At 36.5% G+C, this 23,484-nt stretch overlaps 1 protein-coding gene across 1 annotated transcript in view; it reads right to left on the reverse strand.

The window, feature by feature from the left end:
- The window catches only part of cpne7 (copine VII), an 82,104-nt gene that overhangs the window by 9,843 nt on the left and 48,777 nt on the right, over positions 1-23,484 (reverse strand). The window contains exons 9-13 of the mRNA XM_055213224.2: positions 22,090-22,176; positions 21,405-21,464; positions 17,359-17,492; positions 3,219-3,273; positions 2,201-2,252 (exon numbers count right to left, since the gene is read on the reverse strand). Coding sequence (XP_055069199.1) covers positions 2,201-2,252; positions 3,219-3,273; positions 17,359-17,492; positions 21,405-21,464; positions 22,090-22,176 — 388 coding nt within the window. The remainder of the gene's footprint in view (positions 1-2,200; positions 2,253-3,218; positions 3,274-17,358; positions 17,493-21,404; positions 21,465-22,089; positions 22,177-23,484) is intronic.

The raw sequence follows: 23,484 nt of genomic DNA on the forward strand, positions 1-23,484 counted from the left end.
AAAATATATATTTTTTGCCATATGGGAATGCTGGGTTGTTTCACATTTACATTTAATCATAATTTTATCCAAAGCAACTTACAAATAAGGAGAATAATAGAAGCAATCAAATAAGTAAACAATACGTAAGTGCTGTGACAGGTTTCAATTAGTCTAGTACTGTAAAAAGTATTTCTGTGCCTTAGTAGATTTAACTAAATAAAATTAGTAAATTGTGTTACAGTTTTTTAAGGTTTATTTTTTTTTATCAAAATATGAGTTAAAATTACAGAATCATTTGAATAATTTGAGTAATTCTAAATGAACACATCATTGAGTAAATTCAACTTAATTTTATCATGTATAATCCACTTAAATTTGTAAGAAGGAAATGAACGTAATAATTTTTTGTTGAAACTACGTGATTTTATTATTAAACTCTATTTTATGTGTTTTTAACTAAAAAGAAAGACTTGTTAGTGTTTAATGCTCATTTATCTCGAGATATGGAAGAGTTTCTGTTTCTTCTTTTGTGTTTTGTAGTTACCATTTTTCAGAAGACTGGTGCTTGTAAGTATGTTGCGCTTTAAAGCTGTCCAAACGAAACTAAGTGGGTGCGTTGATTGAATAAATGTTTTGTGCCCTCATCTCACGGAATAAAAAGAACAACAACAAACCATAACTAATATAATAGTAAAATAAATGAATAAATCAGAAGACATTAACTAGTATTTTTTTCATTTAAAATTTACTTATTTTAATTAAGTCTGTGTATAATATGCTGATATTTTTGACATTGGTTAATAATAATACATATTATTAAGTTGTCCTTACTCAAAATATCAGTTAGTTCAATAAACTTAGTTGGAAAATGTTGCCTTAATTTTATTGAGTTAGATCTAAGTAACAGTTTTTACAGTGTAAGCTTTAACCCATGGCAGGGTTAGATATGGACATTTTCTAGTTAATTTAAACCAACGGTTGAGTTTGTCCATATTTTACCCAACCATGGTTTGAAACAACACAGCAAACATGGCACATCACTGTCTTTGTTTACGTGTTGTATGAGATCTACCCTGTAACAACATATTTTTAACATCCAAAGTAATCTAAAGGTCACCTAATATGAGAAATTCACCTTTATTTGTTGTTCAAATTGTGTGTCGCCTGTGTGTGTACACAACCACCCTGTGATGATAAAAATCTGCCCACTCCTTCCTTTAAATCCCCATGGCTCAAGCTGTTGGCATTTTCTAAGCAAACACTTTGCGCAGGCCCCGCCCACAGCCATCTAAAGACTACAGTTAGGTCATAATTTCTATTTTAAATCAATCAGGAGCTCATCTGCATTTAAAGGGACATACAAAAAACAACACTTTTTCCTGCACATCCAAAAATGGGCCTTTTCAACATTGTATAATAAGGGTATTTGGACCTAATATTTCAAAGGCACATTCTGGGGACATCTCAGACTAATATTACATCTTAAAAAATTGCCATATTAGGTGACCTTTAATTTAATCTTTATGGTATCATGTGCAGACTTTAAAGGAATATTCCATTTTCTTAAAAGAAAAATCCAGATAATTTAACGTACCACCATGTCATCCAAAATGTTGATGTCTTTCTTTGTTCAGTCGAGAAGAAATTATGTTTTTTGAGGAAAACATTGCAGGATTTTTCTCATTTTAATGGACTTTAATAGACACCAACAATTAACACTTAACTCAACACTTAACAGTTTTTTTCAACGGAGTTTCAAAGGACTCTAAACGATCCCAAACGAGGCATAAGGGTCTTATCTAGCAAAACGATTGTCATTTTTGACAAGAAAAATAAAAAAATATGCACTTTTAAACCACAACTTCTTGTCTTTAAATATAAAATAAATTAAATTCATACAAACAATTTATTAACTTGATATTTGTACTTTTTGATTATACTGTATAAAATAGTGCCTTGAGTAACATGCTACATACATTATCTAAAAAATGCTGGGTTGTTTCAACCCATGCTTGGGTCAAATATAAAAATTTTGTATGTTAAACTTTTAAGTATTTTTTAGAGTGTAAGATACATAGGATGTCAAACAAGTGTAGTTTTGTTGAGCATCATTATTAAAAGGACTGGTTTGTGCAGAGCAATTTATTTTCTAGAGCTGAATGACTTTTTCTGCAATGGAAAGGCATTGATCAACATGCCAATTTTCTATTGCTCTTACCTTCACATTCATCGTCCTCCGGGTTGAAATTGATGGCAAAGTCATGGGACACCTATAAAAAAGCAGCAAGCTACAATTTAGCTTATTTAATATGCCAAAAAACTTTTAACTAAAGAAGACAATAAATCATGCGTGTGTGTTTGTGTTAACATACTTTCCGCAACATTATGCATGTAATAACCTAATAATGCTGCTAAAACAAAATAATATCTTCCCTACAGTTTCCCTATTGGAGGCAACTACCACTGTGGCTTCCCTCTGGTACTCCCTTCGGCATACTTCTCTTTGAAATTGATTTTCTTTAGTTGACTATTTAAAATATAACTTTTATTATTTTTTTGAAAAGAAAAAAGACCTCTTAGTTCCCATAGTGCAATATAATCTGTCTATACAAACACAAGCACAAAAATAAAATCCTGCAAGTTTACTGTACACTCTGAAAAAATACTGGGTTGTTTTAAACTATGGTTTAGAAAAAATGTGTATTTTTTGGGGGGTTAATTTAAACCATGCTTGGTTTGTCCATATTTTTCCCAAGCATGGGTTAAAACAACCTAGAATTTTGTAGCATTTTTTAAAATTTTTCCCTCCAAAAGTTTGTATATGACAAAATTAATTAAAAATAAACTTTTTTAGACAGTTTTTAGGGGTAGTAGGTTGTGTGTTATAGACCAAAAGTTCATATGTATACATATCTTGATCAGATCAGAGTAAAACAAATTACAGTAAATTTCAGTCTGTCCTTTATACAAATATCACATATAAATGAAAAGGTCTTTTATTTCAAGGTCTACAGGGAAACAATTTTATTTTGAACAAATGTATAATACATTACGTCCCTGAAAGAAAAGTGGTGACTGTAACAGATGAGTGGATTAAAAAACACTTTGTTTGTAGTATAAAATATAACAAAAGTTTATTCCGTGAGAATATCAAGTGAGGAAAAAACATAAATCGCTGTCAGTCCTGAAATGGGGTCGCGCTTGCAAAAAGGTTAAAAACTGCTCATTTCTCTTACCTCATAGTTAGGAGGAATTCTTGCCCCAAAACCCAAAGCAGAGAATCGTTTGTCACTGTCACAAAACAAATACATAAATGAATACACAAGTAAACAAACTATCAATAGTAAAGCATTTAACATTTCATCTCATGTGTAACCGTAGCCACAATAAGCCTAAGAATAGACAAAAAGGTAAAAAAAAGATTTGTTTGTACAAGTGTTTGTGCTGGCTTAAAATTTTAAGTTAATTCAACTTAAAAATATTAATTCACTCATTTTGTTTAGTTAACTAATATTTTTAAGTTGAATTAACAAATAATTTTAAGCCAATATTTGAAATCTTCACAAATCTTTTTACAGTGTACTTAACTCTTTCACTGCCAGCATTTTTTTTTTAAAGTTGCCAGCCAGTTCCAGCATTTTTATGATTTTCACAAAAGTTTAATGCCTCTTCTTAAAATATATAAACATAAAATATATCAAATGAAAGAACAGATCTTCTGCTTTAAAAAGAAAAAAAGTTTATATTTCTCTTTTTATCACATCTCAAATATGGGTAGGTTTCTTTTTTGAGCAAAAAGCTGAGATAATAGCATTTTTGTGAAGGACTGATAGATTATTATAAACTTTATTACAGGCTCTAGGCCCAACATCAAGGCATACAACATAACTGAATATGATGGAGATCATATTCAGAGCGATCCTCAAAATGTACACAGACATACAGCTGTTTGCCCTTGGGCAGTGCTTCCCAATCCTGGTCCTCGAGCATCCCCTCACAATTTTTTTTAGATGTCTCCTTATTTAACACACTTGATTTAACTCATCAGCTTGTTAAGGAGACATGTTTACCATTTTGAAAAGAAGTTGCGGAAGAGATAATAGTGGTAAAAGCCGGAAATACTCGTCATTGGCAGGGAAAGAGTTAAACAGTCACCTTACTTTCAACCACAACGAATACTGATAAACATCTTGCCACCTTCAACATCTACGCATGTGACACTTTTTCCGTAAAGGGACTTACAGTCCATACACTGCAAAAAATTAAGTATTTTTGTCTTGTTTTCAGTAAAAATATCAAAAAATTCTTAAATTAAGATGCTTTTTCTTGAGGAGCAAAACGACCCAAAAAATAAGTTTAGTTTTCAGAGCAAAAATGTCACATTTAATTGATTTTGTGCATAAAAAAGCAAAACAAAAAAAATCTGCCAATGGGGTAAGCAAAAAATTCTTGAATTTTTCTTGAATTTAGTGTTCAAGAAAAATGTTCAAAAACATTTAGCAGTGCATGTGTTCAACTGGGTTCGAATTCACAGCCTTTTGCGCTGCTAATGCAATTCTCTAACACTGAGCTATACAGGAAGAAAAGATTCAATAGTACTAGGGTGAGCATGGCATACAGTTGAGGCAGAGGTGTGTGTAAAAACATATGTGTGGAAAGTGTTGTGGGAACAGAGAGGGGGGACTAAAAGACTTCAGAGTGAACAGGGAATACACAGTCACAGCTGGACAGCAGATCCAAACAGCATGCAACATCTAACAGCGGTGGGACAGAGAGAGGACGGGCACGGTAAGGTCACAACCACATCACAAAGCTAAGCAGAAGAAATAACAAACAGTAACCGCAGGCACAATTTTTTAAAGACCACCGATGTAACCCAGTAATCTCTCTTTCACTCTCCCTCTCGCTCCAAAATTTGATGATTTAAATGAATAATCCAGTTTGAGTACCGAAGTATGTATGATAAAAATCATAAAATCAATAAGGGGTTGGTCATAAGTAGGTTTATTATTCATAGGTGTGGTTTGGGCGTAACGTCAAATAAACCAATCAAAACGCTATCCAACATTCCCTTTAAACGCAAGGGCGCAAGTTCCATGGCGGGTTGCTATTATTATGACGGATTTACCAGGAGCACGCCAGGAGCGGTTCACAGCCGAGGAGACCGACGTTCTTGTAAGAGCAGTCAAAGACCGAAATCAGCGTCGGTTAAAAAGGCGTGAGAGGAAATAGCCACAATTGTCTCATCAGCTGGCATCCCCATTGTTGCGGCAAGCGCTACAATGATGTCAGGAGATGGGGGAATCCCAAACTTGCCAGCATAAATCGGGCACGCCGTGTAACGGGAGGCTGATCTGCCTCTACACATGACCTGACGCCAGCAGAGGACATCGCTGCGTCCACCCTCACCGCTGAAAGGGTTTGGGGGCTTTGAAATCGGACGGGTCCAACCCCAAAGTACACTTACAAATCAAGTTCATATACATTAAGGTTTCTTATGAAAACATTTGAATTATTATTTACATAAAATAAACGTAATACAGCCACACAACAAACTTATGAAAATATTTTAATCGTTATTTGCATGAGATTTTTTTAACGCAGCCACACAATAAATAAAAACTATCACCACAATGCTCACCACTATGATTTCTCTTATCTCATGTGTTAATATTTTTTATTGTAACAATTTATGATTTGCAAAAATAACTGTTGCATCTGTGTAGATTAGATAAGCAAAGTGTATGCGCGTTGTGCACGCTATACATTATGGTCAAGCATGCGCCCTTAAAATAGCATAATGAACCACACGCAACTAGACTCGTTTTTTTGGTCAGTAGCGCAATTGTTTTTTGAAACTCCAAAATAGCATCAGGGATGGTTTGCGCCGGAACACGCCTCCTTTTTTGCGCTGAACCGCCCAGGGAGCGCAAGTTCATTCCCTAGTTTGCCGACGTGCGTCTATGGATGGAAAAAACCTGTGCGCCGGTGCAAAATACGAATGATACATGCGTCACTGACAAAGTCAATTGCGCTGGGGGCAAGATAGGGCCCACTATGTTCACAGATTGATCTTATGTAAAATGATTTTATGTAGAAAACAGTAAATCACAAAAAAAGACTTTAGCTAAGGTTTTCACAGACTGGGTCACATATCTGCTCAGTTTGGTCTGATAGGACTCACATAAGCAGTTTGGACGCCTGTAGACATCTTTTGGACCTCTTTTAAGCCGGTCCATGTCACACAATGCAATCTTCATCTCATAATCTCATCACAGCTGAAGTCAACAAGAGCTGCCGAGCTGTGACAATTGGTTTACCATAGTGAAAAATGAAAGATAACTGACAAGAGCCACCAGCCTTTGAGACAAACTTCTGTAACCAGCAATCTGAGTTGGTCAAGCATTGTATTATCACAACAATCCCAGGGAACACACATACTGATCAAATATATAGCTTGAATGCACAGTAAGAATATTTGTATAAAAGCACCTGCCAAATGCACAATTTACTGTTTAAAACTACCCAGTCTCACAAGGTTTCGTGATATAGTCACGTAATTTTTGTATTCTTTTTTTGTTATATTATCACGAATTTCAGCATTTTTTCATTATCATATAACGAATTCCTGTTTTCGTGTGATTATCACGTATTGGTTACTCAACTGCTTTTTCCTATTTTTAAACCATTGTCGCTTCGGTTTAGGGTTAAATTTGGTGCTTGCATTAGAATGTCATTTTATACATTGGTTTATACTATTTTTTCAGATTATTTTTTTATTTTTGTTTTTTTTTTTTTTGCGGCCAATTTTTTGCCTTTATTGATAGACAGTATTTTTGAGAGACGACAGGAAAGTAGAGGGTGGAGAGAGGGGTATGGAATCGGCAAAGGACCTCGAGCCGGGACTCGAACTCGGGTCGCCGGAAGTGCGTTTGCACCATATGTCGGAGCGCTGCCCAGTGCCCACTACACCATCGGCTCCGACTAGATTAATTTTTTTATATGTCGCCTGGCATCAGGGTTAGAGTTGGGTAGGGACGTCATTTTATGTAAATCTAACCCTAAACAGAAACGACAATGCTAAGAAAATAGGACAAAACAGTTGAGCAACCAACACGCGACAACCACACGAAAACAGGAATTCGCCACACGATCACAAAAAAACGAGGAAATTCATGATAATATCACGGAAAAAAAATTACGTGACTATATAACGAAACTTCGTGATACTGAGCTGTTTAGAACCCTTAAAACATGAAATGATGACCCAACGTTATCTGAATACTCCAAATGAATGGTCTGATGTGTCGAATCCATCAGCAAGATTTATATGCATGATACAATGAAGCCCAACATGCTAAACCTTCACACATCCATGATTGAGAGGCAAGCTGTTCCAACAACTGTGACTTCTACCCACGGTGCCAACTGCCATGCAAATGAGTAAAAAATAGTGCTTTCTCAGCTTCCCAAAAGCCTGGAGCTTACTCATACCCCTCAGAAAAATTACTGTATATGATAAGGGTTGCATCCATATTCTTTAGTCATAGCAGGCATTTTCAAATAAACAACCATAATTTAATTGCATGGGCATCTTTAGTCTCCTTCAATAATTTGATTTCTAATTTCAATTGAAATTATTTTTGTTTGGTTGTTTTTTAATGCCAAGCCAGATTCTGTAACTATTTTAATGTTTTCATCATTATTTTCGCTAAAGCCATATTTGGTTTAACTTCACAAAATTTTTTGGTGTAAGTCAGTGTAAAGTAATATTAAATATGTGTGTTTGTCACACCACAGAAAAATGTGTTATTAACCGCCCAGCCAAATCTGAACGATAAAAAAAGTTATCAGGATTCTCTGCTCTCAAATGCTAGGGGCGTGTCCACTGTCAGCGGTGAAACCACGTCCACTTTTGAGAAATCTGCCGCTTTTAGGCCCTGTTTACACGTAGATGGTTATTTTGAAAAACTGAGACATTTCCCTTCGTTTACACGCAAACGGAGAACTCGCCTCTGAATCCCATTCTTTTTAAAAACTTCGGCCAGAGTGGAGATTTGGAAAATCTTCAGTTACATGGTTGCATGTAAACTGAGACACACAAATGTTTAGGCAGTCAACGTCACAGTATGCGCCAGAGCTCACACCGACGGCAAGCCTACGCCAAAAGTGCGACCTTGTTCAAAAGAGGAACAGGAAGTGATTTGTTGCTGTTTTCGGGATTCTGATTGGCTTACGTGGGCTTGAGCTTCTCGTTTCACCGCCACCTAGAGGTTTGGCATGCTCTTGACGGCATATATACACGGGTATAGCTTTTCTGAAAACTGACATGTGTGCACAAAGTTATTTTTATTTTTGAAACCGGAAGTCCGTTTATGAAAATAGCCGCTCACATGTAAACCTAGCCTTAAATACCCCTACAGCCTGAATAGAGACAGAAGCGCAACGTGTCAACCTGAAAACCACACCCACTGGGGGAAAACAATCCATCCGTCTCCATTGACTTTGTTTTGCGAGAGGCTGCCTTCTTGTCATATCTGGCTTATAACAAAAAGCAGAGCAATGCCCAAAAGCTGCTGTGTGACAGGGTGTACAAGCTAAAAATCTAAAAAAAGTAAGTTTTTATAAGCTGTCGACCCCAAACAACGAGCGTTTAAAGACACAAAAGTGGATACAGTCAACTTTTCATAGTACTACTTACTATTAGTAGAACTACGCCCACTGGAGGGAAACGTAGTCGGTGATCCACTTTTGTGTCTTTAAACGCTCGTTTTTTGGGGTCGACAGCTTATAAAAACGTATTTATGGGTTTTTAAGCTTGTTAGCTGTACACCTTGTCACACAGCAGCTTTTAGGCATTATTCTGTTTTTGTTATAAGCCAGAAGTGACAAGGAGGCAGCCTCGCATAATACAAAGTGAATGGAGATGGTAGGATTGTTTTTCCCTGGTGGGCGTGGTTTTCAAATTAGCATAACTGCGCTCTGTCTCTATGGATGCTCACGATTGTGTTAGGGGCGGGGCCATACTAGGTGGCTCCAGTGCATCATTGAGCCACTGTTTATTTAGCCCCGCCCATATAATCCTGAACACAGAAATGTGGAATAACTCCACAATTCGATACTACATAGTTCACAGTCTTTGTAATGTGTTTCAGCAATACATTTCTAACATTTATAATGAGTTTAAAAATGACTTTACAAGGACTTTAATTAAAAAGGTTCCTTCTAGGCACAGAATTATAAAACATGATTCAAAGACAAGTGATTTTGACAAAGAGAACATGTTAGTGGGTCTTTTTCTAAATTAAAAAAATGTGTCATGCTAAATGGCCTATTTGGCAGTGGGTACTGACAATCTGGTCTCATTAATTAAAAAAAAGATCAAACTTAGACGCTGTGGAATTTGTTACAAAATAATTTTTTAACTATATGGACGCTCCAACACACACACACACGATTATGTAAAAGGCATTGCAATTAAAAATGAAAAAACAATGTGTAAAAGCACTAAACTTCCAGGCACTTCCATCTATTGCCGCCCGCAGCCACAAATGTTTCTAAATTCTAAACAATTATGAAAACAAGAGCTGCCCACCCTCTCTCCTCCTCCTGAAGTCAGTCTGCTTAGAGGAAAAACCGCCTTTTACTTTCTTCAGCAAAGTCTTTCAGGGGTCCCTGAGGGGAATGGTTTCAGAAAATATCCAGCATGATCCTGATGGAGGCAATCAGGCCACCGCCCAGAGTCTCGTAAGAGAAGCGAAGATGAACTTCTGTAAAAGGACTAATCCTGCTTTTAATAAAAGCCCAGAGGATAAAGAAGCCGCATGCAGGGAGCTGTAGAGCACGAACAGTGAAATGAGTCATGACTCGGCTCGCCAAAGTCACGTTCAGTCTGACACCAGATTAAGAAGAACGGCAAAAATACTCGCACGAGTACGTGATGTACTGCGCTGAGATTCGTACAATTATTTGTCACTTTAAATGTGTTATGCTGATTGGGTTGTTGGTCACTATAATGGTTTGCACACAGCAGTTTCCAAATGTTTTTTGAATTAAGAAATCGTAATTAGCAAGCAATTACGTCTCAGTGGTGGACTTTGTTTCAGGTATTATCTGATCCAGAGCCGATCTGAAACATATTTCGAGCTGAAATTCTCATTTTCTCTCTGACATTTTCTCTGCCCAGTAAGAGGATGCATTAACAGATCATATTGATGAAATCAATATCCTCTTATTTTCACTACCATTATCAGAATAATGCGATGTGATGAATAACACCAACTAATGTGTGTCGTTCAATGCAGCTGCAAAGATGTTGTTTCACAAGCATCTTTGGAACCACAAGAAGTCTTTCTTCACCTCCGGCATGACATCATCAACTTTAATGTTGAACCAACAAGATTCAAACGACGGATGTGTGGCAAAAGTTTCTAGTTAGTGACTAGCTAGTTAGTTTGTCCAACTATGCATTGTACAACGGAAGTACTTAGTTGTTTGAGAAACCAACCCCAGATTAATTTATCGCATGGTGACAGTGATATGAATGACATGAGGTGCAGATTAGCAAATTAAATCCGTTCATGGAAAGCTCGGCACATGGTTGCTTAGCAACAAGGACGCGAAGATTTAGCAATGGAAGATGGAAAACCTTCAAGAAGACAACAGTGACAGTCACGAGCCTAAAAACAGTCTACAATATTGTTGTTGCACATCATTTTCAATCAGCTGTAATTAAAGTTGTGTATTTAATTATGAAACTGACCATAGCTTTTCCACCACTTCTGAGTTCTAAAGTAATTCAATTTTATTTTATTATATAGCACTTCTTTACGATGTTGCATTGTTTTAAAAGCAGTTTACAAGCTAATAAAAGAAACAGAATGGCATTATTGCAAATTGTATTGTCCAAAATATTGCAATTCACTAACAGTATGTACTTTTTTGAGACTATGGGACATTAAGGCAAGTAAATGTCATTAAAGCGGACGTTTTTCGTGATCCCATTTTCAAACTTTAGTGGGTGTGTAAGGTTGCCGTTAGAGCTAAACAATGCCTGCAAAATGATAAAACTCGAAGTTCAATGCCAATGGATATATTTTCTTTAAAGGGCCCATATTTTGTGGCTAAAAAGCACATTACTTTGTGTGTTTGGTATAATACAATGTGTTCTCATAGTTTATGGTTCAAAAAAGCATTACTTTCCACATACCGTAAATTTATTTAGCACCTCTAAGTCCTGCCCATCTGTAACAGGTCGTTCTGAGAGAGCACGGTGTGAACCAACTAGCCAGCTATCCAATGGGTGGTGATTGGCCGAATACCTCAATTACGTAAACGTGATGCTCCTTGCCATGTTTTGAAAGATGAGCTCCTAAAGCAATAGTGACAGCCAGGAGAAAATATCGTCTTTACTACCTTATCAATACGAGCCTGAAACTGACCCAGAAAACACAGATGGCTAAGCTGGTCGATCAACTTTACCAGCGTGATGTGAGCAGAACGAAACAGATTGGTAAGGTAAGGATATTAAAGCATAAAACCATGTCTGCATTTGTGATCGTAGAAACGACAAACAAGCACTGCTCAAAACTCGCATTTGAATCGTCAGTAGGTTTAAATATGAAAACATTGGCTAATTACAGGATGTCAGTCGGCAGAACCAGAATGTAGCTGCAAAGTTAAAATTGCTCCACTTTTAAAGGGGACATTCCATGAAAATCAGACTTTTTCCATGTTTAAGTGCTAGAATCAGGTCTCTGGTGCTTCTACCAACCCAGAAAACATGAAAAATAGCAATATATAGGTCATTCCGATTTCGATCCCCCCATGACGTAGTAAGGGGATCTTATCATAATAATACCGCCCCTTCATCTGCGCTATCCAACCATGACGCAGCCTCACGAGTGCGAGAGACAGAGAGAAAGAATGACTGACAGCACGACGCGTTTGTATTCCCTCAAACACAAACAGTAGCCTACAATCTTATAACTTGTAGTTTTAATGGTCTTTCTAAAGGTTGAAGATAAGGATTAACGTTACCTTAGTGCAAGAGAGAGAGAGAAAGTGAGTGAGAGAGAATGAGTGAGCTAACGAACGAGAGAGAGATGAACGCGACGGTTCACTTTCATCAATACAAGTATGTTGTTTATTATGTTTCTCTGAAGTTTATATGAATGAACACGAGAATTAATGCACTGCACGAGACTGAGTGAGAGAACAATGCGTATTCACTATCATACACAATAAGTAAATATGTTGTTTAATGTTTCTCTGAAGTTTCAAATGAATACAAGGAGTCACAAGACAGAGAGTGAGAGACTGACAGAAACGCGAATGTGTTCAATATGTGTACACAATAAGCATAAACATGTCATTTGATCTGTTTCTTTAAACTTTAAGCATTAAACGTGTTGTTTTATTACAGATCATTTAAATGTGCTTGTGTGGTTTGGTCAAAAAGTAAACTTCTGAGTGTTTGTGGAAGTGTATTTTATTGTAACATGCTGAAAATCATTGTGCCTGTTTAAAACACTGGCAGCATGAGACCTAAAAGTCTTTATTTTTATTCCCATCTGCTGATAAACATGTATTTAGTATGCATAAAACAGATGATTGACTTTTTAAACTTGTTCAAATATATAATGCTGAACATCGCTTACTAACTTTTTTCGTGAGAGAATCTCCCTCTTGATGCTCTGTCTTGTCTACAGACTCCACACACAAAAAGGTGCATTTTTGCTCAGACCCATAAAGTGCCTATTTTAACATGCCACAATAAATTACCTATATGGTATCTTGAGCTAAAACTTCACATATGTACTATGGGGACATCAAAGATTTATTTTAATATCTTAAAAACGTCTTGTGGAATGTCCCCTTTAAGACGAAGCCTTTGTGTACACCCAGCGTTGTACTCCCTCGTGTTTAGAAAGTAGTCCTTTCGTAAAATATGCAGCACACTATCTAACATTTGGGCTGTACCTTTCTGAAACAGTGTTGTTAATAAAACCTAACCCCTGGTTTCTTAATGTTAACTCTGTTTGAAGGCCAAACAAAGTAGTTTTGCAACGAAACAGCGCCTGCTAGACATGGCAGAAACAACAATACTACAGCGTGATTGAAAGTTACACCCTCTATCTTTGCGTATAGATTATATTATGAAAATGTTCAAACCAGTATGACGTCTAACTGCATGGGCGTGTTTGAACGAGCCGTTTTAGGTAGGCGTGAATGAGACATAATAAAAAAAAAAGATCTCTTTGGATTTGAAACTTTAATTTTTGCAACTTTACAGATCTTGTCTCTGCACAGACATCTTGTAACACTCTAAAAACAAAGAAAACATGAAACCGGTTCATATGACTCCTTTAACAGAATTCGCTTTTCAAGGACTACAGCGACTATAGGCAGCCCTTTACTTCTCAGATGTATGACGTCAATAAAAGAGTTCTTGACTAAACTCCGCCCACAGGAACACGTCAGTTGTCAGCTAAGCTCAAACGGCTCCCCTAAGATAAGCTGCTGTCGAATCACAACACACTAAGCAAGCTACACAATCAAAACTCATTCCATATTTCTGAAGGAGGGACTTATAGAACAAGGAAACATCAGCCCGTTTTTAGGGCGGTGAAAAAAGCGATATAGAGATAAGTCAATTGTGTGAAAAATACAACGTTTTTTACACACAAAATATGAACACGTGTTATATTGCGCACCATAAACACAATCAAAGCTTCAAAAACACAGAAAAACGGCAGCTTAAAGTTAATTATCTTTATTGCTTTTGGTTAAAAGTTTGTTTAGCAAAGCCGCTAAAGTCGAATGCGTTTTTCTTTTCACTGCGCTACTTTTTCGTTGCTTTTCTATGTAAACACATGCTAGACAGACCAGACGTGTTTGACCGTTACGTGCACCTATTATTTCTTTTGCAGCATCTCACGCATAAGCATTGAGTTTTACAACACTGCGTCAAGTTATTTAAAAATCTGTTTAAAATATGTAAAAAAAAATTACTTGTAAACTGTTGATATTTACAAATGTTAATGTTTACAAATGCAAAGACAAGAAATTTTATGTTTTGCCATTGTTCCCACAAACTGCACCGAAACCGAATAGTGCCATAAAAACCGAGGTACTGTATGTACCAAACCATTAATTTTGTGTACCATTACACCCCTAATATCCACAGATTTTTTAGTAAAAAATTAAAATAAACAAACTTTCTACAATTTTTAAGTCTGCAGAGCTAAACCAGGTGATAGCTGACAAAACACCCCATGTCACACATATATCTGGATCTGAATTCAATTTTTTTAGTTATCTGATCAGAGGTTAATCAGAATATTTTTCTCATGTGTAGGCATCTCAAAGTTTTACTTTTTTTAGAAGGTAAAAAGCAAACCAAACCCACATTACCCCACTGGCATGTTTATTCAGCAAACGCATATTAAACAACAGGTGACCAGGCGATATTTGTAACACACCCTCTCTGTCTGAACCCACACTGTGTTGGTGTACGACCCAGGAGAATTTTAAGTATCCCCAGGCAGTTTCACTTTAAGTACATATATTTTATTATTTTTATATACTAAGTGCTCACTGTTAAACATCATTCTTTGTCTTTGGCGTTCATTAGTAGGATATGTCTATTGACTCATTTGGTTTCGATCTGAGACTCGAATCCTCCATTTGGAACAGATTACATTATAAATGTGGAAGGCCGTAATTAACCAGCTCCTCTAAGGCTAATTATAAAAAGGCCAAAACAAAAACAACTTAAGCAAATATTGATTTAAAAAATAATTCCTCTGTTTCATGTTTTAGCTTCGGATACACTTGCTAACTTCTGAAACTACTTATTGGCCCTTTAACATCAATTGGTTATGCCTCGTTCGTATATGTGAATAAAAGCATGTGCAAATCATTGCAGTCAATGTCTGTCTAGCACTATCATCAACATCAAACAATACAAGAACAATATCAATGATTATGTACGATAGCTGCTTAACAGATGGACCATAAATTCAGGTATGATCAATGTCTTAACAAGCAGGGACATTGGAATCGATAATCAAGTTCAGAGGCTATTAGTTTTGTCATATTATATTATAGAATTTATATTCCTGTTTTAACTAAAGGAAGGGAAGGTGAAACCTGCAGTATCAAACAATAGGAATAAACCAATTGTTTATCCATCAACACAATGCGTTAGTTTGCAGTTTGAATAAATTGTCAAATTAAGAGAGATTTTAAAAAGGCTAAAATCCTGGACAGAATGGAGTTGGGGAAAGACAGATATCTCTAAAATCACATTTAATCAACATATAACCAACCAACAATTAAACCTGACATAAACTGCACCATCACTTTTGTTTTTAAGCCTAAATTATGCTAAAAAAACACTTTTTTGAGGTCGTTTCAGCTATTGCGCATGCGCACAGGTTGGCAAATCTCGCCTTACGAGACTCTATAAACCAGGGGTCTCCAACCTTTTTTTAAGCAAGGGCTACCTCAATGAATAAATCAATCTGGGATGCATTTACCAAAAGCATCGTTGGCCAACTACTGTCGTAAGTTTCGTCGTTAAAGACAAAGTTTAACGATTTGGTGTTTCCCGAAACTATAGTTCAAACGAACATTCGCAAACTTGTGTAGTTTGAACGACAGTGCTTTACCTGTCGTTAGAAGCATAGTTGCTTGTTATTATAATATGTAAACTTACGTTGATCATGCTTTTGAACAAAATAAGCAAAAAACATGTAGTGCATTCTATATCCATCATTCTAAATATATACTGTAAACGTTTTATTTTACGTCTTTAAGTTTGTAAACAGAATTAAAGCGCTGCATTTGAAAATTGCGCATGTGCGTAGATCTAGGAGCTTTAAGACCCTGGGGAATCCCTGGGAGGAGTGACGTAAGAGGCACCTTGTGCATTTATTAAATATCTTTAAAAACAACAACAGAGAACTAAATCACGATAACAAAATCAGTCGTCCGGTGCAATATACGTTATTTCCAGCAGTAATCTTACATTAAATCGATTTGAACAGATTAATTAGTACTCCCACGTGACATCAGCAACTATGTTGTTGAATCAACATGGTTCAAGCGACAAATGTGCGACAAAGTTACTATGTTATTGGGAAACAGTCTTGACAAGGTAGTTAGTTTCTCCAACTATGCATCGTACTATGGTGGTTCAGCAGCGAGTTACATTGTTGTTCGGGAAGCGCACCCCTGGAGGGCTATTTTATTTTATTTTACTTGTTGATATGTTTTATTGTTTAAAATATTAACATACATAAAAGAAGTCAAACGAATGTAAAAAATATATAATAAATTAATATTCAAATTAAGGCTTTTAATGTATGTGCTTTGGCAGGCAACTCACAGACTCAACCTGGTGCCCACTGCTATAAACCGTTTCAGCAGTAACAACATAAACAAATGGCTTTCGTGGAACAAACGTTACTTCCAGTAAACTTCCGCAGAGAATAAATAACAACAGTCCTTTTAGAGTAGTTTTCTGATAAAAAGCAAAATAATCAAAAAGTAGATTACCTTAGATCAAATCATAGCTAACGTGTATCAAAAACTACACTGAGCTAACATTACAGTGTAAATGAATGTGTACAATGTCAAAACCTCACTTCACAATCTATGATCACCGTCTTCCCTCTTTTAGGAAACCAAAACATTTGCTATTTTAGACGAGGTATTTGTTACAGAGTTCAGTTTAGCCACTAGCCAGACCATTAAACAAACAGAGACTGGAAGTTAAGTTTAGTCCAGACGTGTAACCACGACAACGCACATGTGTCCGAGGACTTCCGTCACCAGAGCGGCCATATTGAGCTTTGCATTTCCCTCCATTCGTAGTATTAGGAGTGCCACATTTTTATAATATCTGTTGTCTTTGATCAGACAGACTACAATACTTCCACTAGCAGCCTAGAATGTTTAAGCAGTGAGTTGCATGAACCAACCAACAATGCCATACTTCCAAAAAGCAGCCTCAAGCCAGGCCTACAGAAATGTTCCCCAAAATATTGCACCAAAGTTATCCAAGTCATTAATCTAAGTAAAAATATTTAACTGTATTTATGCACAAATTCAAATTTACATATATCATTTGCCTCTAAGTCAGCATGAAAAAGCATTTGCAATTCAATTTTAGATTTCATTGTCAGTCATCTGTGAAAGACTTCACTCCCACATCACTGCCGACACCCACTTCTGCACTAAATTCTGCATTAAATTTCACCCTAAAAAAAATTATATCCCAAACTTCAATAACGTTCTTATTTGTCAGACAGCGTAACAACAAAGCTACCTTATAGCGGTCACATCAAACACCAAAACACCAGCACCAACCTGTCATAGTCCTGGCAGATCTCCCCCACGGCTATCAAAGCTTTCAGATACTCATTTGGCTGATATGGGTTGATGTAGTGAAGGGAACAGCTATTGCGAGGATCTCCATTAGACGCTGTGAAGTCAATGGCAACCTAGAGAGATAAAAGCATTACACTGATGAACCTGCAAACCACAGTTAAAAATGATGAAATAATATACCAACAAAAACAAAGGCTAGATAACTGACTGTCAAATGAGATTCATAAGCGTTTAACTGATCATCACTCAAAAATAATTACATTCAATCATTTACTCCCTCTTCTTTTTACTTCCTAAGTTACATTTTTGGTTTAAATAATACTGTACCCTGATTATTCTTTATATATATATATATGCACCATATGTTTATTCAGACAGGAGCTCTGGGTTTTCCTCTATAAAACTTGATTTAAACATTTATGCATTCAAATACACATCCCTATAAACAATTTAAGTGCATAAAATGGACGATATATAAATTTGCTCCGCCTAGAGGCCATGTAGATTGAATAGTCAATTATCACACAGATGTTACGATATAAACGACAAATGAACATTTGTATTCTATGTTGAGCCATCTGAATAAGTACAAAATCATTCACTCCAATCACCCGAATATCTATATGTGATTTAGGACAGTTATAGGAAAGGAAAAGGTATATTCATTTGGATTCATGAATACGCTTGACACATTTGATGCTCTTAAGGGAAGCACACTGGGTAAGGCACATAAAAGAATAGTTCACTTAAAAACTGTAATCACCCCAAAGTCATTTCAAATTATTAAAGGCATACTCCAGTCAAATATCAAAATTACCCCATAATTTACTAACCCTCAAACAATCCAAGATATATATGTCCATCAACTTTCAGACAAAAACATTTGGAGTTATTCGAGTATATGTCCTTGCTCTTCCAAGCTTTATAACAATAAAAACATGGATCAGAGAACAACTTCTGACTTTAAACCCCTTAAAAGTGCATCCATCCTTCACAGAAGTAACCCACCTGGCTCCAAGGGGTTAATAAAGGTCTTCAGGTAATGATGCGATTATGTAAAAAATATGCATATTTTAAACTTTATAAACTATAATAACTAGCTTCCGGTAATAACACCATCTTGAACTAACTATGAAACGTACCTATGGCAAACAACGCTCACTACGCTAAAGATGAATCCATAAAAATTTTGAAATATGCACTTTGGGGGTTTAAAGTCAGAGGTTGTTCCCTACCGAGCCCTTAGGTGACATTGGAGTAAAAAAATCTAAAGTTTAGTTTCATGTGCTCACGTGAAACTTTCATGTGCTCACGCGAAACCTTTATGTGCAGAATTTTGCGTGCTCACGTGAAACTTTTGCGCGCTCACTAAAACTTTTGCGCACGCGAAACTTTCGCGATCACACGTGATAGTTTCATGTGCACATGCGAAACTAAACGCGGTAGTTTTACATGCGCGCGTGATAGTTTCACATGCGCACGCTATAGTTTCACGTGAGCACGCGATAGTTTCACGTGAGCACACAAAACTAAACTTTATTAAATTTTTGCTCCATGTCCCCTTAGGGGCTCCGTAGTTCCCTGATCCCTGCACTGCAAAAAAATACTTTCTTACACTTTAAGAAATGTTTGTGTTATGCTTTTAACACTATGGGCCCTTTTTTTGAATACTTTTTGCATCATACACCCGGAGCAATGCAGCGCAATGTGCAACGCAGGTGTCTTTTGCTAGTTTCAACCCGACGCAATGATCATTTTCATGTTTAAATAGCAAATGCATTTGCACCCAATTTTGCGCCCATGGACGTTCTGGTCTGAAAACGAGGTGTGTTCAGGCGCATTGTGGGCACGTTGCTATTTTGAGGCAACTAAAATCTGGTCTAAAGTCTAAAGTCGACCGATTACGAGACGTAAGAAGGCGTAAAGAGCTTCAGCTGTATCCTGGTAAATAATTAAATGTTTTGCTTTAAACAAATGCAAATATTGCATCTATTTTTAAATATTTTATTTAAATGCTAGGCCTACTCCACGGATTTATTGTATATGATGACTTTGTACCTGTGGAAATGGTGAGATGAACACCGTTTTTATGTAATGCTTTTTAAAACACTCACGGCGCTGTCCAAGTGCTGAAACGTTTCGGCTCTCGACACGTTTGTAAATTCTTTATCTCTTAAAAATCTTCATCTTAAACACTTATTTCAAGAAACATTCAAGAAAAATGTTCTTACCTCATTGTCAGATTCTTTTGCTCGTTTAAAGCACAAATTCAAAATTCAAAAAATCCAGATATTTTACTCACCACCATGTCATCCAAAATGTTGGTGTCTTTCTTTTTCAGTCAAGAAGAAATTATGTTTTTTGAGGATTTTCTTATTTTAATGGACTTTAATGGACCCCCAACACTTAACAGTTTTAATGCAGTTTATTGCAGTTTCAAAGGACTCTAAATGATCACAAACGAGGCATAAGGGAAACGTCTAGCGAAACAATTAAAATATGCACTTTTTAACCACAACTTCTCTTCTTCCTCCGGTCCTGTGACGCGCCAGCGCGACCTCACGTAATACGTCATCACTTCAAGAGGTCACGGATGACGTATCGAAACTACGCCCCAGTGTTTACAAGTGTGGAGAAAGATGGCCGTTCCGACGTTGTTGTATGTCGAACGATACTAATTAATGTCTTTGTGTCAGTTTATTGTTGAAAATGGTCCGCAGATGTGCGTTTTATATATGTAACACGTGACCTTTCTGCATTACGCAATTACGTGAGGTCGCGCTGGCTCGCCACACAGCCGGAGCAAGAAGAAAAGTTGCAGTTCTAAAGTGCACACTTTTATTTTTCTTGCCAAAAATGACAATCGTTTCACTAGATAAGACCCTTATGCCTCATTTGGGATTGTTTAGAGTCCTTTGAAGCTGCAATTTTAAACTGCATTAAAACTGTTGAGTGTTGAGTTGGGTGTTAGGTGTTGGGCTCTATTAAAGTCCATTAAAATGAGAAAAATCCTGAAATGTTTTCCTCAAAAAACATAATTTCTTCTCGACTGAACAAAGAAAGACATCAACATTTTGGATAATATGGTGGCTAATAAATGATCCGGACTTTTTTTTAAGAAAATGGACTAATCCTTTAAATCGTATATTTTTTGCCTAAAAACTAGACATTTTTTCTTAGTTCATTTTGCTCATCAAGAAAATGCATCTTGATTTGAGAATTTTGAGATATTTGTTCTGAAAACAAGACAAAAATACAAAGTAAAAAAGTAATTTTTGCAGTGTGTTTTCTAACAAAATAAAGCTTGGAAGAGCAAGGACATTTATTAAAATAACTCCAAATGTGTTCATCCGAAAGATGATGGACACACGCATCTCGGATGGCTTGAGGATGAGTAAATCATGTGGTAACTTTGACACTTGGCTGGAGTATCGCTTTAAGAAATAAAAAAACCGGACTTTTAAAAAGAAAAGGATGCAAAATCACCATATCACAAGTACTGTATCATTAAAGTGGTGCATATGAAGTGTGTGCTATATTTAAGGTCCCAATTCACTACAATTGCAAAAGAACAACCAATGCATTTTTGAAAATACTTCCTTTTAGGTTTGCATAAGAGTGAATGGGTAAATTATGACAAATTGGGGTAAAACGTTTCACTAAAGGGACTCTAGAGGAGGTATTAACTCGTAGTAATGCTTACAGGCATGAAACAATGAATCACATTCTCAAATCTTAAAGTGGCAGCTGGTCAATAAAATTAACTGATGATGAATAGCGTAATGTGAATGGGGCCCAAATTAAACGGCTAAAGTGTGTGTGGATGAGCAGGAGAGCACCACATGGACCCATCGCAGGTTGCTTATAATCTACAATAAATTATAATAAGAATGCAGTTATCAATCAAGCAAGCCTTGCATTAACATCTATCTACACGCTTGTTTGTAGTGCATGGACAGCCGATCTGTGAAGGCCTGAATTGCGTTGCAGTGCTAAATGTGGAGCACACAGCTGTTCCCTCTTACTGTGAAGTGTATTTGGCAGCCTCCCATGATGTAGTCCAGGAAGGAATAGACTCTGTGAAGCTGAAAGATAAAATGAAGGGTAAATCTAGGGAACCTCTGTACATTTATCTGATTCACAGGAGAGAACTGTCTAACAAACTACAGAACCTGCGAACCTTATCTTCAGAAAAATACATTTTTATCAAAATAACTCATGTGCGGTACTGTGCAAAAAGGCTTAGGCCACCATGCCGCCATAGGTTTGTTATATTTGCAATGCAAATTTATAATTATTTCTAAGTCTCTTTACTGGAAAACAACCAGAAAATAGAAAATAGAGAAAATTTGTATGCAGTACTAAAGTGTTAAGTGTTTAGTGTTATCTCCATATAAACCTGAGCAATAGCAGGAACCTAAATGAAATGAAATCCTAATTTCTAACTCTCATCAAAAGACTTCAGTACTTCAGTCTCCTTAAAAGAGTTCAAGATGTGCTTAGTGCCAAGACAGGTCACACTAAATACTGTAATGAATTTTCCATTGTAAAAAGAATAAAAAGATTAGTGTTAAACTAGGACTGACATTTGTGAGGATCACTATCAGAGACATTCATCTGCCCATCCCTACTTTGCTAACATTTCTTAAAACAGTGATGGCACATCTGTTAAGCTCTCTGTGCATGCAGACAAACTAGCTGACTCTTTACCTTGAGATCGCTGAGAATAACCAACCCCGAGTTCTTGTAATTCTTTTTCTTCAGCTTGTATTTTGGATTGATGCACTCCCACGTGACCTTCAGAAAAACAAATGAGACTTAAACTGAAGGCTGTCACTGACAATTGAAGATAGGAGTGCAGCTAATACACCTTTATTACAGAAGTAAAAGGCTTGTGACATTTCTTCAATCCATTCTCATCCTTCGAGTCTTTAAATAAAGGTTCCTTTGTCGGGCTGAATGGTTACATAAAGAACCTTGTTCACCCTTACAAATAAAGGTCGATTTATACTTTTGCAAAGGACTTACACTGTAGCCTGTCAGTTTTCATTTATACTTTTGCATCAATGTGCCAAAGAGTCAACGGGTATGTAACTGGTGTATACACAGTATCAAAGCAAAAGCCGTAGAAGCGGCAGTGTTGTGTGTACGTTGTTGGAGAAGCATCAGCGGTGATGGAGGTAAATAGATGGAGGTAAATAAAGTATCGCTCCCCAACATGCTCCATCTTTGTTTTTAAAGGGGACATTTTTACAAGACTTTTTTAAGATGTCAAATAAATCTTTGGTGTCCCCAGAGTACATATGTGAAGTTCTAGCTCAAAATACCATATAGATAATTTATTATAACATGTTAAAATTGCCACTTTAAAGGTATGAGGGAAAATGTGCCCTTTAACATGCAAATAAGCTTATCTCTGAAATGCCGTGCCGTGGTTGCATAGTAAAAATTAAGGGGTGGTATTTTTATAATAAGATCCCTTTCTGACATCACAAGGGGAGCCAAATTTCAATGACCTATTTATTCACATGCTTGCAGAGAATGTTTTACCAAAACTAAGTTACTGGGTTGTTCTTTTTCACATTTTCTAGGATGATAGAAGCACTGGGGACCCAATTATAGCATTTAAACATGGAAAAAGTCAGATTTTTATGATATTTTCACTTAAACGTTGTTAGCGGAAATGCGATTCAGAAATGGTTGTGAAAATCCCAGTAATTGAGCAGATTGTGAAATACTCAGACCGGTACGTCTGGCACCAACAACCGTGCCACGCTCAAAATTGCTTAAATCACCTTTCTTTCCCATTCTGACATTCAGTTTGGAGTTCATTAGATTGTCTTGACCAGGACCACACCCCTAAATGCATTGAAGCAACTGCCATGTGATTGGTTGATTAGATAATTAATTAATCATTAATGAGAAATTGAACATGTGTTCCTAATAATCCTTTAGGGGAGTGTACATGTGCGACTTATGATTATGTTGTCCAGGGTCACAAATGGTCCTTTAAGAACCAACATTTTTTATTCTTTGGCATGTGAAGAACCTTTTAAGCACCTTGATTTTTAAGAGTATTGCACAAAATTAGTTGCACATTTAGTT

The sequence above is a fragment of the Misgurnus anguillicaudatus genome, chromosome 21, assembly GCF_027580225.2.
Source record: "Misgurnus anguillicaudatus chromosome 21, ASM2758022v2, whole genome shotgun sequence".
Classification (NCBI taxonomy): Eukaryota; Metazoa; Chordata; class Actinopteri; order Cypriniformes; family Cobitidae; genus Misgurnus; species Misgurnus anguillicaudatus.